Source organism: Phyllopteryx taeniolatus, chromosome 15 (assembly GCF_024500385.1).
Source record: "Phyllopteryx taeniolatus isolate TA_2022b chromosome 15, UOR_Ptae_1.2, whole genome shotgun sequence".
Classification (NCBI taxonomy): domain Eukaryota; kingdom Metazoa; phylum Chordata; class Actinopteri; order Syngnathiformes; family Syngnathidae; genus Phyllopteryx; species Phyllopteryx taeniolatus.
This window is the reverse complement of record NC_084516.1, coordinates 18,589,834-18,605,902: the sequence shown is the minus strand read 5'-3', so window position 1 is coordinate 18,605,902 and position 16,069 is coordinate 18,589,834. Positions and strand designations below refer to the sequence as shown.

The 16,069-nt window shown below is 39.3% G+C and overlaps 1 protein-coding gene across 8 annotated transcripts in view; it reads right to left on the bottom strand.

The window, feature by feature from the left end:
- LOC133465315 (transcription factor 4-like) overlaps positions 1–16,069 on the bottom strand; it is a 193,873-nt gene that overhangs the window by 88,968 nt on the left and 88,836 nt on the right. For 4 of the 8 annotated variants that reach the window (XM_061748005.1, XM_061748007.1, XM_061748002.1 and 1 more), the window contains exons 6-7: positions 8,489–8,547; positions 1,101–1,163 (exon numbers count right to left, since the gene is read on the bottom strand). In XM_061748005.1, the coding sequence (XP_061603989.1) occupies positions 1,101–1,163; positions 8,489–8,547 (122 nt within the window). The remainder of the gene's footprint in view (positions 1–1,100; positions 1,164–8,488; positions 8,548–16,069) is intronic. The other 4 variants (XM_061748004.1, XM_061748010.1, XM_061748011.1 and 1 more) reach the window with 1 other exon arrangement.

Sequence of the window (16,069 nt, the reverse complement as noted above, 5' to 3'; positions counted from 1 at the left end):
TCATAAAGGCAAAGCTTAGCTTTGGTTGACACTGTAAGACAGGTAAAATTGCACTGCATCATACCGAGAGCGCTTCATATTTATTTTTATTTTTTCATTTATATATATTTATTTATTTATTTAACATTTATTTATCAAAGGTAGGGCAATTAGGGCAAAGGCAATATATTTTGGTGACCTTATTAAACAAAATACCCGTCCATAGATCTTTTTACACTTGTGTCCCAGAATGCACATGTCCAGAAACAATGAGTCCCAGCCCTGGAACAATGAGTCCCTGCAACTTATCGTCGGGGAATACAGATACAGTAATCCGCTGCGCTATCACAGTTCTCGCTTCGCAGTCCCGCTATAGTGTAGAATTTTATGACTGCCTATCCCAGCTATCATCGGGCAGGAGGCGGGGTACACCCTGAACTGGTTGCCAGCCAATCGCAGGGCACATACAAACAAACAACCAGTCGCACTCACATTCACACCTATGGGCAATTTAGAGTCGTCAATTAACCTACCATGCATTTTTTTGGGATGTGCGAGGAAACCGGAGTGCACGGAGAAAACCCACGCAGGCACGGGGAGAACATGCAAACTCCACACAGGCGGGGCCGGGGATTGAACCCCGGTCCTCAGAACTGTGAGGCTGACGCTCTAACCAGTCGTCCACCGTGCCGCCTTGTCTGAATGATATTAGAGCATAGTAATCAAGGTACATCCTTTTTAAGAACAACTTTTAATTCTAAATAATATTGAACACTGGCATTGTAAAGTAGAACTACAAATCAAATATCTTAAAAAATATAACTCAAACAGACCCAGGCTCTGTTAACAAAACAAATATTAAACATTTGCCACAGAGGTATTGAGTCATTAACCTGCCATATTTGAATGAATTAAAAAAAAAAAGCATTTGGGCTTTTTCACTGTTTCTGAATCAGACGTCATACATTTTAATATCACTGTTATTTTTTTATTCTTTATTTGTATTTATAGTATGAATGTTGTTGTGTTACAGTATGTACTGTATAATTTCTGCTACCTGTATACTTTCTGCGGCCTCTTGGCTTTTGAAAAAGAGATTTTATATCACAATAAGCTTTTACCTGATTAAATGAATGATCAGGAATCAGGCCTGCCCTCGAGCTGCTGGACTGTGAGACCATCACCTGTCAATTAAATGATGTTGAAAATTGGTTTACCGAAGTCAACTACTGCCTGAATATGGATAACGTGTGCCGGTGTGGTTATGGTAAACAAACAGTTAACTTTCACATATGTGTGTGTGTGTGTGTTATGTGGGGAACGCACACGCAAGACTGACATTTGAAACGATGTCGCTGCAGTCGAGTGAGCCGTTTAGCTCCTTAGCTTGCTAGCTCTTTAGCTTGCAGGCTAGCAAATGCAATAAATAGTTATCCTTCCCTAAAGTTTCCCAGTTGCGTGCGTCTACGGACCAAACGCCGTTCTACCCGAGGCTTGCTGCGTCGTGAGCGCCTTGAGTGTTACCGCTACAATGAAAATGTATCGAGTCCAGAGGAAAAACTGCTGTGTCCATTGTACGGAACGATAACCACCCCCCACGACATGATTCGTACTTTGAGTGTATTCCTCCTTCGATCCGCTGTGTGTGGAAGCGCTTCACCAACACACATAGGGTTTTAAGCCGTGGGTCGACGGACGCAGATTAGAGTCACTTCAAGCGTCCCCGCTCATTTTCGTGCTTCTGCGACGCAGGACGCACATTAAATGAGATCCCTGCCGTCAGTATAAAGCGTCAAACTTGTGTATCAGTACAAACTGCTCACTCAATTATCAATGCATTGTTGAATGATTACCTCTCTGACAAACCATCACATCTGATTCTGTGGTTGTTTCTAATGAAGTTTTTAGTGCAAGCCTTGGAATAAATAGATGTGAGCAGTGAAGGGTCATGGAGTTTAAATTCACTTAGTTGCTCTTTTGAACAACTTTGCCAAGTCCGGGTCTCAAACCAATTTTCTGGAAGTTCAAGGTGTGCTGGCGCTTGGATCCTGTTGCTGTATCAGTGCCAGATAAGAACCCGTCAGTCATGGATCAAGACCAGTTTAGTCTTGTGAAGGTGTTAGTGTATGCGTGTGTGTGTGTGTGTGTGTGTGTGTCTGTGAGAATCAATGCAGAAATACACCTTTCTATAAGGGAAGTGCAGTAGTCATGCGTGGCAGTGTGTCTTTTCATCTTTGAAATGTGTCTGCGTGTGAGCAAATTCTGGAGTGTGGCCATGACAGCTCAGTTATGTTCTGTGTCCGTTCCCAGCTGTTCTATCGTGTGTGCATGTGTGTGTGTGTACTGTTTGATGTTGTATACATCACAGGGCTTCACTGAGATAGAGACCGGGGGTAGCTCTGGGATTTACTCACATGTTAACCTGGACTACACTTGTTAAACCAAATACTGACGTGATCGTGTCATCCTCTTTACTCTGCTTGACTAGAGAATGAAATGTCAATCAATCTCTTCGGGGTGACACCTTTATTTTTTGAATACAGAAAGTACCAGTGAACTAAATACAAGTTGATAATGATGACTACAACTGGCAGGTTGATTGACAGGCTGCAGTTATGAACAAGCATCTTTCACCTCAGAATTTACCAAAGAAAACTGTGCATTTCTCTAACAACTGCTTACGACGCTTATGTTGCAGATACAGTATGTCCGCACACTCATTCTTATTGGTCCAAGGTCTTTGACAATTACAGTCGGAGTTCATTTCTTTGACAAACTTTGATAATACCCCAAGGAGAAATAATCAGTGCACATATAATAAAGGGAGTTTAGGTGAAAACTACAATTTTTATAGTTTGGCCTGAGGGATTCAATTTGCATTATAGCTTTGAAATTACATATATATAAAATCATAATGTCCAGTTTTTGGGGTAGGCTTAGATTCATAATCACTCGTCCAACACTGTTTTTTCCTTGCAAGTGGTTATGTGATTTAAGTGGCAATCAGATAACTGTACCTGTACCATTTGGGCCCTGAAAAGTACAGAAATTGACCTTCTACTGTACAAATGATTGTAAAATCATATTTAGACACTGGGAGTTGAAAGGAGATTCTATTCGTTACTCAAGATTGCTTTACGACTGATGTAAGTCAAAACCATTTTCCAATTGCTAAATGGTCACCCTTTAATAATGCTGCCCCGTATCAGAGTCCCCTCTGCTCACACTTTTTGTTTTTAGGTGCATAAAAGCAAGTTGTGTTTTTGCATTGCCAGTTTAAAAATTCGGTCAACCAAGTGGTGAAGCTGCAATTCTCTCCTGGCTCTAATATTTACGTCCGTCCATCCATTTTATGTACTGGCTTATCCTCTGTGATATGAGAAAAACCTTGTGGTACACCACAACCCTGACTATAGCCGCATGTCTCGACTGTACATCTAAACAAAAAGCACAGGCAGCACACCACTGGGAACTGGGTGGTCCTGACACTCAGAATTAGCGAATAATGGGAAACATAAATGTTTACAATACATATAAACTACTGTTATGGTGTTACAGTTGCATCACACATGACACTCTAAGCATCATTCAGACAAGATTAAAGGGTATTGATGTGTATGTACTGTGTGTGGATACAAGAATATATGGAGAAAGATATTGGGAAGCCTAATAATTACGAGTGAGGTTGAAGCCGGAGGAAAACATTTTTGGGTTGTCGATATAAAAGGTCTGACGTTGGACAAAAAGGTCTCCCTCACGAGCTTACGTGTTTCCACACCAAAGTTACATACAGTTATGCATTTATGAGCCTGAATAGTCCAGAGAGATTAGATTGGTAGATGGAGTGATTGTGATTTTTGAAATATTTTTGGGGGAAAAACATTGAAAAGACAAAATCCTCTGTGTGTTTTTACCATTGATGTATATGTTATTTAGTTGGCATGGAAGAGACGCTGAGCCTGTTTGCAAACATCCTTTTTAACATCTATTGTGTCAGGCCCATTGCCTTTAAGGAAGAATCAGCTGATTCACATAATATATATATATTTTTAAAAAGCTCATGTTGCTTTTTGCTGGTACTTGTTTGTATGGATTAAAGAAAGATCAAGGATAAATCTACCAAACCCTAATGAGGACAAGTGGTACGGCAATAGGATGGATAAACTCTTTGTTGATGGAAGATCATGACACTGAAACTAAATATTTGAGCTACGCTGGAATGATAAGTTTGTAATAAAGCAGTAATAGAAGTAAATATTCAGAATCTACGCAGCCAACATTGAACTGTCTTTGAATACGGTGTGATCATTTTTAGGGGGGGAGGGGGATGGGGTACTTTCGGGCTCCTAGTTTTGGCAAAGGTTCAAATTTCCCAGCCCCCAACACTCATTTCAAACTAGAGGACTATACGAAAGGCCTGGCAGTGTCTCTGTTCACATGAAAAAAACTACAATATACACAAACGGTACACAAACAGCAAAACAATACTGGCACAATCTCTCACAATGTTAAAAATAAGGAATCACAGTTGCAAGTGGCACTGCTCCCTCACAGCAAGAAGGAATGTGCAGGGAGAAAGTTTGGAATCTCACTTCAGACTGTAAACGACACATGTATTGTAAACAAGCTTGACTGGTAAACGTCTGGCAAAGTGATGTTCCATAGAATTGGGTCCAGAGATCTCAAGGGGAAACAAGAGTTTCCTGAACCTTTGGGAAGGCAGGAGCCTTCAGAACAAGATCGAAAAGAGCTTCAGAACATGAAACAGAGGAATGCAACCAAAAGAGCAATTCTGAATCGCAATCAACAAACCCAAGGTAGATGTTATCTTGCTATTATTTGTCTAATTTTCTCGTTCTGTTGTCCATGTTCCAATCTATGAACATAAACTACAGACGGACAAAACCAGAGCAAGTTTTGAATCTTATATCAGCGCCCTTGGCAAGCCGGACGAGCTGTTATTGTGTTCATTTGTGCATCGCTTTGGCAGTGTCTGATGACTGCAAATGGTGTCTGCTGGTACCACGCGACAAACAAAGAGAAGCACCATTCGGAAAACGTCTTGCCTATTTATTGTGGCGAGGGACAACTCCAGGACCTTGATGTGTTGAGTTTGCAAGTTGTATTATTAGTAATAATAATAATAAATACAACAACAAAAAACCTTTGACAATCTTCAACAAAGCCATAGTGTGAAACTAAAAGCTAAATTAACTCCAAAACTCAAATAGTACAAAATCTATTTGACTCCAGATTAAACTGAAGTCATTTGAATCTCCCAGCTGTCACCATGTGAGCTCATCTTCTCCTCTAAATGTTATTTTACTGTTTTTTTTTTCTTTCCCTCTTGCCTTTATTACAAGGACAGAATTTTCACTAACAGCCAAGGATGAAGCCAGAGGATTTTGGACTTCAGCCCAGCATGTAAATGTATCTGCCATTTCCAAACAATTTCCATCAAGAGCCATTCAGACTGTGCGGCAGGATAATTTGACAGCAGCTCAGCAGGAAAATGGCCAGTGCTGCAGTAATGTTTGATTTAGTTCATATTTTTGTCCTTTACTGTTTGTGGTAACCCCACATAAAGGCCACAGCTGCATATAAGAGGTGGTTGTACCTGAAATAAAATATCTGAGCATCTGTGATAAATGGAGGAATTAATGGTTGAATGGACTGATGGATGGATGGTAGATGGATGGCCAGATACATAGTGCGGGTGGACGGATGGATACGTGAAAGACTGGGAATGATCTATCCATCTACCTAGCTATCTTATCAAAATAATCATTATGCATAACAGAAAACTAAGTAAAGAGATAAAAGACTGCTGTCAGAATAATTGACAAAACACCAAGCAGGTAATAAATTGACCATAAAGCGGCTTCTTGAGAAAAGAATAATGAGCAGAAGTGCGGAAATATAAAAACTAAACAAAGCCGCGTTAACATTCAATACCTTCCGCTAAATATAGTTGTCTGCTACAATATGTGAAAATGTTTCTAGTATAAAACTTGACACACAGCTTCGTTGTGCTTTGTGTGTGCGGGTTAGTCTTTTGCTGAGCTTGTCAAGGCCATGGCATGTCCTCGAGACACAAAGGACAGCTCAAACCAAAAGCAGAAAGCTTTTTATACCCTGACATCAGAAGACCCCTACGAATGCTTCATAGTCCACACTGGCAATTAGGGGTGGGAAAAATAACGGATTTTTGAGCGATTCGTGCTTCAGATGTAAAGAATTCCGATTAAGGTTAATGTATATCAATAATCAATTACGAAAAACTGTAAAGCTGGCAGAAAGAAACAAGTGGAATATGGAAGAGCAGTGCCGGGTCAATGTAGCAAACGTAATGAGATATAGGGGCTGTGCCATATCATGTTTTTTTTTTTTAACGTTATCAAATTATGTAATGTAGCAATATTGACAAATACAGTACATATGTACATTCCCGTGCACGCACATGTACAACAAAGAGTCAAGCCACAAGAGTAGAGCAGCAGCATGTCAGCCACCCCCAATGACTTTGGACTAAAAGGGAATGAATAGCCACTTTTGGTCTCTATACACCCGGGCTCCTTAAATTCATTTGGGGTGAATAAAAATTGATATAATTGAGACATGTCACGTAAATCCCTCGCTCGTGTCTTGGCACACAGCCAGAGGAGTGCTCAGCTCTTCTTAACTCCTGTCACTTGCACAATGAATCGATGTTTAAGTCTGTCAACCACAACGTGGGATTGAAATTACAAAACCGGCTAAATTTGAAAATACAGTTATCTGCACAAAATCTCCAACATAAACAATTATTATTAACCCAACTGGAAAAAAAAATTGCAGTACAGGCACTTGGGAGAAAAGAGACCAAGGTTCGTTAACGCAGGAATCCATCTTGCCAAATTAAATTGTATTTTGTTTCCCCTTTGAAGAATGCAGCAACTGTGGGCATGAATATCATAGATGCTACTATTACAACAATTTTATTAGAACTGGATTTCGTCATTAAAAGGACCGCAAAGAACACGTTTTCTTGAAATATTTTCGTTCTACTCTTGCCTGTCTGCTTTGAGAGACAATGGGAGTGTCCAAATTCAGTTGCTGCAGGCTGCGTTCGAAAGATGATTATGTCTGTCATAATGCTGCGCCACTCCTTCAAATACAGCTCATAGATGTGGCCAAAGCTAATTGGTAAATTGTCAATATCTCAACCAAAGTTTCCAAAGGAAAACAAATCTTTATTGTGTATGTTCAAAATTCAAGCAGCATCTGTTGTATTGGCACCGTTATTGGGTATCGTATTGTTGTACTTTCTACTATTAAAGGCTCCGTTGCAAATGAAAGGTGTAGTGACGAGAGACATCTGTATCTCGCAGTTACCGAGCGGTTAAATAAAACGATCTAATGTCCCTCAGGGATCAATGAAGCTTCATTCAAAGCACAAACCTGTTCTGAAAAGGGAGATATAATACATAATTCATTACGCTTTCTAACATCTTTTCATTCCACTGACTTTCACAAGGACATACATCCCTTTGATAAGCTTTAATTGATTAAACCCATAACATCGGTGTCAGGCAACATCGCGGACAGCCCGACTATGATGGAACCTTGTGTAACATCAAACTAATGTCTATATATTTTCTGAATTATCTACTTTTATTTTCTAATAAAAAAAATATATAAGCACAGAGGGGATTTTTTTGTTTGTTTTTTTGATATTAATAAAGTCATCACTACACCTGCCATGAAGAAATACTCATTTTAAAACAATACTCCATGACTATTCATGCCCAATTTATGATTTTTTGAATGTGATTTCTGTCAGCAACAAAAAATAAAAACAAAGCAGCGGTTGCTATTTGGTGCTACATGGATGATTTACATAAAACAAGTTGCTGCGTACTGTGAAGTTTTAGTTTTACTTTTTTAATTAGCATTGAAATCTGCATAAATAAAATGCAATATTATTTATGACAAAATGCAATATTTTTCATAACAAAATACAATCATACAAACTGAAAGCGTACGTGATTTTGAGCATGATTTTTTTTTTTCCTTGTACAGTACTTCAGTCTTGAAGCTGTCCTGTTAGATGCTACTGTCTGCTAGCTGCGCATTACCTTCACCAAGGTTTTTTTTAATTTTTTTTGTGAGTTAATTGTGTATTAATCTGCGGTGTTTTGTCTGTAGTGTCTTGTTAGCCATTCCTTTAGATTGTTGTAGCCGTCTTGTGTAGTCCCATTAATTATTTGTGGTCCTGCTGTTCCAACTTTTATGATTGGTCTTTGTCACTGACTTTTGGATTGTGCACTCCATTTCATTTAATTTTTTTTCTTCTTCACGTTTTAAATGTGAGCTTTTGAGGTTAAACTACAGTTGTAATGTCATAGACCTTAGATAAAAAAAAAAAAAAAATGAAAAAAACCATACAATCCTATACTATTTCATACAGGATCAAATACAAAACTTAGCTTTGTTCTATTACAAAAGTGACATTTGAAGAACCACTGACCTGGTGGCAGTGCGGGTTGGATTCTCTGCCATACGAGTATGAACTCCTCTCTGTTTTACCTGCAGACAGACGGAAGAAAACAGGGAAGAGTTAGAAGATGACATGTTGTATGTAATTTGGGGAAACACTAGTTTGTTGCATGTGCTCAAAAGATATGTTTTGTTGCAACTGTATTTTCAGTGTACGTTCTTAAGAAATTATTTTCAAATTAACCGAATAAACAAAAATAAAATAGAGAGAGAATAATAGATTATTCCTGTGTACGATCTGTTGTTTCATAAAATGTGTATAGAGTGCTTTTTTTAGATTCTCGTTGAAATAGTCACTTTATGCAATAAGGCACACTAACTCCTTTTTATTTTTGACTAAAGGGGTTATACCTTGGTTCCCATTTTGTTGTAAATATATTCACAAAAATGTCATTTCTACTGCGGCAATTACACTGTGTAATCTATGTGCAAGGTGTGTAGGTTCCAAAAGCTTCGACCTCCCTCGTCTGATATTTTGTTGACATAAAAAATGACAACCACCTCTCCCCTGACTCCTTAAATGTAAGCCAAGTACTGATCACACGTGGCAGAGAGGTACACCATTGGCAGGTAACCGACCACCATTTTTATACACAATTTGAGTGTGTGTGTCTGGGCAAACAGAGGCATCTGATGAATTGAGAACATGTGCAGACCACCGCAGCGCTTTGACAAAAAAAAAAAAAAAAAAAAAAAAAAAAAGCTAATTTCCCCTCAAGCTTCTGAACAGGCGTTTCTGCTCTCCTCGGAACTGTGGGACCACTTTAAGCCTATTTTTACCACGCAAACCTTTTTTGGATAAAACCTTAAAGCTTCAGCCAGTCTAAATATCAAACCAGTGCTAGTGTGTAATTACATTCTGTGGTTGGCGCAGCCATACGCGATGAAATGAAGGGGCTTTATAGTGAGCGTGTGTGGAGGAAAATGAAGCGTGTACATGGTGAAGGGTTTGAATCAGGCATGTATAGATGGAGCTGAATACACGCCAACACGGTAGTCGATGCAGAAGAGGTTGATAATTAGAGGCGTAGAAAGTGGGAATGTGGTTGACAGTGTGTACATGCGTGTACACGTGTGCTGTTGTGTGTGTGACTGATCCAGGGGCCTCAGCTTCAGCTACCACTGATGCCAGCTGGACTGGTTTGGCACATATACAAAGACCCCCACCCTCTCCCACCACACCACACACAAATGCACATACTGACAATCACTGACACACAGACCCGCACATGTAAATGTGTGCAATACACAATACAGTATAGCCATGTATACACGCGTGCACACGACAAATGTGTTTTTTGCAGGGTGCAGAAATATGCCCATGAGAAGAAGAAGCAGAGGCATCTTAAATTGCCGATTTGGGACCAGACACACACACACACACACACACACACACACACACGGATAGTACATATAGATGCAATTACACACACCTCCCAATACCAGATGAAAGAAGAAACATTCAAGTACCTGTACATTAAAAATCACAACGCATCATTCATACATTCATTTCAACATGAGGATTCCATTCCAATTCATCTCTGTGTTATTTTTATTTACAATGTAAGGCCCTTAAAGAAAGAAGTTATTTTCTTGTGTTATTTTGTTCCTTTCCATGATCTTGATTTTGTCAAATGAAAATTGGAATAGTTTAAAAAGCCACAATGAAGTGTTTTTTTTTCTTTTTTTGTAATTTGCAAAACAATTCTGTCTACATTGTACTGATTGTACACCTTATAGAGGAGAAAAAAACTATAATACTGTACTCCAAAATAAGAAAGAATAAAAAGTAAAACCAACTGCCAAGTACTTCATAATTATAAATAAAACAAAGCAAATATTTTTTTTTCTCACAAGAAAGAAAGAACTGACAAGATAACAAAACAGAGAAAACAGATAATACAACAAAAACACGGATAAAGTTCAAGTGGCGTCGGTCTCATTCACTCTTCAATATGAAGCAACTTAAAGATGTTCTTGGGGTCCTTCAAATTGTACCCAACTTGTTTACAAGACATTTCTAGATTCCTTCAGATTCTACCCAGCCTTGTAAAAAAGGTTAAAACTGAACAAAGGGTTACTTTATTAAACCTCAGAATGCTCTTGGACAAATCAAGGTCGTTTTTGACAAATGTATTTCTAAGAAGTAATCCTTGACAACAACGAAAACACAAACATTTACTGTATTGTCAAACCCAGAATGTCATTCACCAACTTCAACTCAAAAAAGGATCATGGAGCTTTAGATGTATCTTCATAAATGACTCTCAAAGTCCAACAACCAGAAAACAAAAACCAAACCACTATTTGTGATCTATGGAAATTAGACCCCTCCAACAACTGAAATAACTGAAATTGCTTAGCAACTTGTCTGTGCCTCTGCCAAAATCTAGCACATAACAACTTAGTGCAGTCACAACACATAGCATGAATGAATCATGTCCCTCATTCAAGAAACATCATCATCTTTCCGTGGCAGACTCATCTATCGTAGGCTTGGCAGGAATTGAAATAACATAATATAGATTATAAACGTACTGTACACTGGGGGGGGGGTCTGACCTCAAAGATTCCTGAATAATCACTCAAGAATATTTACGAAGTGTGAGCTCCTGGAAAAAATCAGGCAGTACTTTCGTATTGAAAAAAAAATGTCTGTGCTTTTAAATTCAACTTTTACTTTTAAAAAGTGCTTCAATTGAACAGACAATCTGATTTGGACGGATTACCCCTCCCCTCTATTAGTCCTTTCAATCGAGGTTCCGCTCTATATTAATAACAAAATCTTTTTTTTTTTAAACCTTTATTTATCCAGGTAAGCAATTGAGATTCTCATTTGCAACGCCGAAACCGGCAGCAGACAGCAGAGTAACGCAAAGCATAATAAAAGCAAATACAAATACATAGATTGCAAACTGTACAGTGTGATGTGCCCAAAATGAGAAGGACCGATGTCATATTCATACAGTACATAACATACAGCGGGCTAAGAATGATATTAAAAAGGAAGATAGTCAACAGATGAAACGTCTGTCGTGAAACTGAACCCGACTTAGTCACTAACTAAAGCACATTATTTAGAGCTACTTTTAGATAGTAGTTTACTAGCAATGACATTTCTGTTTGATGTTAATGCCCATTTCCTAACCTGATAAGAGCCGAAAACAGCAAATAATAGACATTTGCCAATATCAGAAGACCAAATTCAAAAATCCTTTAATGAACCCGATTTTGCTAAATGCTACTTTTTCTCGAGGGAATCCAGTGGTGACTTTTGTCCCCCCCCCCCCCCACTGGCAACAAACCCAAACAATCTCACTGGCTGTGGTGAGAGCACTGCTTGTTAAGAGTGTGTTGGCTGCAAAGGTACAAAAGGTGGAGGAGGGGAGGTCAGTCCGCTGGGCTGTGTAATGCCCATAGAAAAGTCGGTGAGCAATGAGGACCAAATCCCCCACTAATCCACAATGCCGGGAGACACATAAGTTCCAGTGCAAGTTGAGAGGAACCGTGATACTCAGCCGGGCTATGAGCTAACACCACAAGCTCTCTGGACAGGCCTTCCATTACGGAGATGCTTTTATCAATGCGACATGTCCTCAACATTACATTACACATATTAGACAATTGCTTTAATTTGAAATTTCACATAAATGCACAGAGGTTCACTTTTGAATGAACTTGGAATGTAAAGATGTTTTTAGCTGATCTGCGTGAATGTTTTGTAATGTTCACCTTTTGCAATTGTACTACAGTATTGGAAAGATAGGAAGTTGCAGAAAATGATGGTGAGAATAATGAGAGGACTTGTGATTGAACTCATGCTTGTGCCTGCTTTTACTGTCTAAATAATAAAACATGAAATATTTGTTTAAAAAACTGTTCCAGTATCTCTAATTCCTATGATGATCATTTTTGACTATTTCCGTCTATTTTTCTTAAATAGTTAATTTTTCAGTTACTGTACGTTTTTTTTTGTACTCACTTTTACAGCAGTACAGTACATTGACTTTTTAAAATTGGATAAAGGATAATATATTTTTAAAAATTCATATTGGTTGTTATAAATATTTTATTTCCATTGGGGGAAGAAAAAAAAAGCTTTTTCCCTTACCTCGTTATTTTACTCCATCACATAGTCATAGTTTTATTTTCCTATTTGACTTTTCAATTTCACAACAACAAATCAAGTTATTACTGTAGTGCATCCCCTTTTTTCCTCGATCCTGTTTGACATCTATTGTCTATTGACATTCATTGCTCTTAATCGGGACGAAGAAAAAGATGCTGCAGGATGGAGTTGCTCACGGAATCAAAGCCAATGTCGAGACTCTTTCTTTCCGAGCTTGAGAGATACGTCGCCTTTGTTGGTGTGAAAGGAATCATTTAGAAGACTTGATCTCTTTTGACATGAATATAATGAGTTTATTTGCATAAACAATATGACTAATAGTGTGATTTGCCGAGGATGGCGAGAGGACGGCAAAAAAAGAAAAAGTAGACTAAAGGGGGAAGGATGGATAGAAGAAGGGTTTGACTCCTTCTTCCTGTGTGTGTGTGTGTGTGTGTCTGTGTGTGTGTGCTATGGGGGGGGGGGGGGGGGAGGGTGTGATGGTTGCTCTGCGCAGACATGAATCATTCTGAGCGATTCAAGCGTTTCCATGACATCGCTGGGCACCGGTCCAGAAGTTTCCACAAAGTCTAAAAGGTAGTGACACACACACACACACACACACACACACAAAAGGTAGTGACACGCGCACACGCACACACACTGTCACATGTGTATCACATACAAGCAGACGCCCTGAAACTCTTTTTGTAGCGCTGCAATTGAAATTCCATATACATGTATGGATTCCCACGTAAAGCATAACATTTATTTGGAATCAACGTTAATTTAACTGACGACGGCCGATAAGAAACCCTGGTCTAACAGACCCCCCCTCACCCTCTCCCCTCCGAATTCTCCTAGCAGGCATTTTTCTCTTGGCATTGGAGCGAGTGAATACATCAAACAACAGATGAACGTATACGAGCGTCTAGAACGACTCAAGAGACACAGCATCCAGCTCACATCTGCCCATTTGTCGCTTCAGCCGCGCCACGTCGCAACCACGCTGCATCAGACCGCTGATGTGGCCACAATATTATTTAAGAGGATGTCATTGATCTATCCAATTTCCATCCATATCCTGTTCAGGGTCCCGGGGAGATGAAGCCTATCTCTGCTGACTGGCGAAAGGCGGACAGTGACTACACCCTGGACCAGTTGCCAGTCAATCGCAGAGCATTTATATATATATATATATATTTATATATAGAGAGAGACTGCATTTACAAAGCATGGTTCAAGTGACACAATTCCAATATTTTGCTCTGGAGTGGCAGAGTTCCGACGTCCACCAAGTGTTTGTTTTGTGGAAAGTTGAAGTAATCCAAACTCGAAATGCTCTTAAAGACAATCTTTCTATGATCTTTGTCCTCTCATCATCCAAAACATCAACTCATATTGAATGCAATAATTATCACAGCTAAATGGAAATCATGTTGATGAAATTAAATAATGAAAAAGCATACGGCCTAGATATAATTTTGACAGTGGTAATTGATGGATTGCTTATATATACCGTACATTAGCAGCTCGGTGTTCTGCTATCCCTCAGAAAACTCTCAACAGGTAACGCTGGTTGAGAAAAAAATGTTACAGTTACAGTTTTCAATTTTGTCACTCATGTCCAAAAAGAGAGTGAAAGAAATGCCAAACATTGTTCCATATTAGAAGAGCAAATATGTATATTTGTATTGAAAAGTTGAAAGAAACTCAAACACACATACAGGTCAAACATTTGTGTCATGAGCAAGTAAAGACAGACAAATTAGAACATTTTACAGCCGCCATGACACTTGTTCTCAGTTTGTGTGAGAGAGGCCCAAAGAGCAGTCCCCCCCCCCCCCCCCCCCCCCCGCATCGTCGGCGCCAAAAAGCCCTCATTATCCAAACCCCGTCCTAACATGTATATCGACCCCCTCCTCCAACCAGGAAACAATGGACAAACAACACCAACAACAATGAGGTGGCCAACAAGGCCACGCTACAACTTCCAACTATTTTCAAATGAATATTCCCAAGCAGCTTTGTGTATTTCAAGCATGACAAAAAAATGCAAGTACAAAAAAAAAAAACCTATTTTTTAAAAAAATCTATAAATAACATGATTTATTATTAACAGTTTTTCTTGATTTTGAATCACACATGATTTTAACGCTAAAATAATTTTTGGTGAAAGCAAACCATCACGTGTATGGCGGGTGGTAATGTGTCGCTGTGTGTTGCTCTCAGACAAAACAGGGCTGCTGAAATGCGGCAGGCACTGCAGATTTTTGTTGGCGGGCTGACAGTGGCGTGTCGGTGCCAAGCCCCGGCGGCGGAAACGACTAAAAGACGCATAAGGCTGGCATTAGCGCCCCAAATCTTCTCTCCCCCTCCACCCTTACATCCCTCCTTCCCTTTTCTCCTTCTCTATTCTCGATCCATGGCATGGCATTTACTTTGGTTGGGGTCTGACTCCATTTGGCATCGCTCATAGTCGTCCGTGAATTTATCAATCTGTCTTTGGTTTGCTCTGATCTATTGGGCGGGAAATAAACATGGCACCTGAAACTCTGCAGGAGGTTTAGGGAGACTATTGTGTTGCTGTGGTTTTTCCTTTTTCTTCTCGATATCACCTTGTTTTTTTGTCTATGTTAGCCCCCCAGTCCTTTCATAATTGTTGTTGAATGAACATTTCAAAGGATTTAAATATTTCCAGGGTGTATATTTTCCTCACCATAATCATTGCCTTTGTCTTGAGGATTTTGGGCAGCACTTCCACCCAAACCGTGGCTACAATAGCATCTGGAGTTAACATCCACGAGGTACTAAGCCTTTGTTTCTCCAAAAACAAACAAACAAAGCAACCTATTCGAATTATGCTCACAAGACAATAAAACACACACACAAAAAAAGGATAAAATCTGCCGTAGAACATTCACAATTACCTACAACTAAATGTTTGTTGTCTTTGTTTGGAGTCTATTATTGATGAGACAATATTTAGCAGCAGAGTGAAGAAAAAGGATGCTAAATTTTGTTCTCGCATTGTGTACCAGACAGATGACGACTGCTAATGCTGAATTGAAAAGGCTTTGAGAGATGGATTTAACACATTTGCTCTTGTCTTCGCGCTCGCGACGGATGGGAAATGACGCGGGGAGACAAAGAGAGAGGTAGCAACAAGAGGAAAGGTGTGAAATTTTGAATTAGCAGCACAATATGGTAAGTATTAAAGTGCAGCACAATGAGCAGTGCGGGCCACACGGCAGAAGGCATCGCACTCACACAGTCTGACGAAATAAATACGCACCGTTGTGACCTAGAAGCGTTTCATGTCATTAACAAGAGGCCTGAAACAGGAGCAGAGCATGTTATACATTGAAAACAAATTTCACAAAATGTCCTTCTTGCAGAAACCACTAAGATAAGAATTAACATCCATTTGTTTGCTTTATGTTT